At 40.7% G+C, this 1,836-nt stretch overlaps 1 protein-coding gene across 1 annotated transcript; it reads right to left on the reverse strand.

Moving 5' to 3' along the window:
- Nucleotides 1-110: 110 nt before the first annotated feature.
- On the reverse strand, nucleotides 111-1,326 carry HELRODRAFT_117320 (hypothetical protein; the record flags this gene model as incomplete). The annotated part of the gene is made up of 5 exons (XM_009018511.1): nucleotides 1,182-1,326; nucleotides 903-1,066; nucleotides 668-805; nucleotides 422-555; nucleotides 111-237 (listed from the first exon to the last, which is right to left on the reverse strand). Exons 1-5 carry the CDS (start codon nucleotides 1,309-1,311, stop codon nucleotides 111-113), a joined length of 693 nt encoding a protein of 230 aa, XP_009016759.1. The 5' UTR covers nucleotides 1,312-1,326.
- Nucleotides 1,327-1,836: the final 510 nt, after the last annotated feature.

The following is a 1,836-nucleotide window of genomic DNA, read 5'->3' on the forward strand; positions in this document are numbered from 1 at the left end:
ACACATTATTAAAATTCTGAAAGGAACTTAATTTCTAAAAACAATAAGTACAAAATATTTCAAATTTATAAAATTAGTATAAAAAAAACTTTGCCAACTTTTAAAAATTACTAACCAGTAACAACGCCAGCAGCTAAGCTGATAGCCATGGTTACAGCGAGGGCAGCTAGTTGGAACTCTGCTTGCTCAGCTGACGTTCTGCCGCTAAATATAGCCGGAAACGTTTCAAGAAGTCCCCTAATTATGATGATAATGCATTTTTAGTTTTTGGTTACAACATGGTGCTATTAATTAGTGCTGGGTACGATCGAAGTGGGATGATTACTAGCAACAATCCGGATATCCAGTCAATCATCCAACCAATCAACCACCAGCTACAACCAACCAATCATTTCACCGATCAACTAATCAAGCAGCCAACCTGTCTCCATAAACTTGATGGCTTGCAAGTGCGGCGCAGACGATTCCACCAATGGCGCTCAGTATAGCCGGAAGTGCGTGCAAGTTGTGGACCCCTCTCGTGTCGTGTATTTTTAGTTTTTGGTTACAACATGGCTGCAGTTGATTGATTAGTTCGTTGATTGACGGCTGTGTCACAATCATCCTCATTATCAACAATATCATCGTCATCAGCAACATCAACGTCATCGTCATCATCATGACTCACGGTGATGAAGTGGTACCCCAGCACGGTCAGCCCTCCAGCGAGCGTCCCCATCAGTAGGGCCACCCACGGACAAACAATTAAATTCCCCATCGTACCCATAACTACCCCGCCAGCAAGTGTGGCATTTTGTATGTGGATCTGTGGTAAAAATTATGATGATTATTATGACTATAACAATCATAATTGCAATTACAATAATGCTAGAGAGAATGATCAACGGCCACCAACGACGAACCATGGTGAACCTCTTGTTCTTCTGGACCAGGGCAGAAATGGTTGCAGCCACAACAACGGAAGCAAGGAGGGCGAGGTAGCTGTTGATGATTGACCTCTGACGACCTTCACCCTCCACGAATACGCTGTTGAAACTCGGCCAGAATAACCACAAGAAGAGCGTTCCTGGCGTTGATGAGGATGATTGGATTAGGGTGATTGAAGTGACGATGGTGATGCGATGATGACAAGTGTAATGATTAGCCAGCCAATCAGATTCTACCGCGAAACCCCAACTAACCAATCATAGTGAAGATATCAGAATGATAGACAGAAAGTTCTTTGAAACTCTGTGATTGGACGTCGCCGGGCCTTGCGGTAAAAAGGGCCACCATCAAGCCAAAGTATGCCCCAAACATGTGCACTAACATCGAAGCCCCCGCGTCTGTTGCCTGGTTTTTGTTTCATTCACTCATTCATTCATTCATTCATTCATTCATTCATTCATTCATTCATTCATTCATTCATTCATTCATTCATTCATTCATTTATTCATTCATCTATTTACTTATCTTTTCATTAATTCACTTCTTTTTATTTCACTTCATTCATTAATTTACTCAATCACCCGCTTGCTATTTCGTTTTGTTCATTTAATCACCCATTCATTCGTTCATTCATTCATTCATTCATTCATTCATTCATTATCTATTTTGCTCGTTCCTTTATTGATTCATTCATGCATTTATCATCATTATTTTCATCATCATTGTCGTCATCACCATCCCAAACATCTGTTGCAGTAGTGAGTTAATATGCATGAACACAACCCTGCTTCTCTAGGTTGGCTAGTTTAAATGCATTACTCATCTTTATCATCATCTTCATCATCGTCGTCGTCATCGTCTTCATCATCATCATCATCATCGTCATCATCATCGTCATCTGACTGACTT

Source organism: Helobdella robusta, assembly GCF_000326865.2.
Source record: "Helobdella robusta unplaced genomic scaffold HELROscaffold_2142, whole genome shotgun sequence".
NCBI classification, from domain to species: Eukaryota; Metazoa; Annelida; class Clitellata; order Rhynchobdellida; family Glossiphoniidae; genus Helobdella; species Helobdella robusta.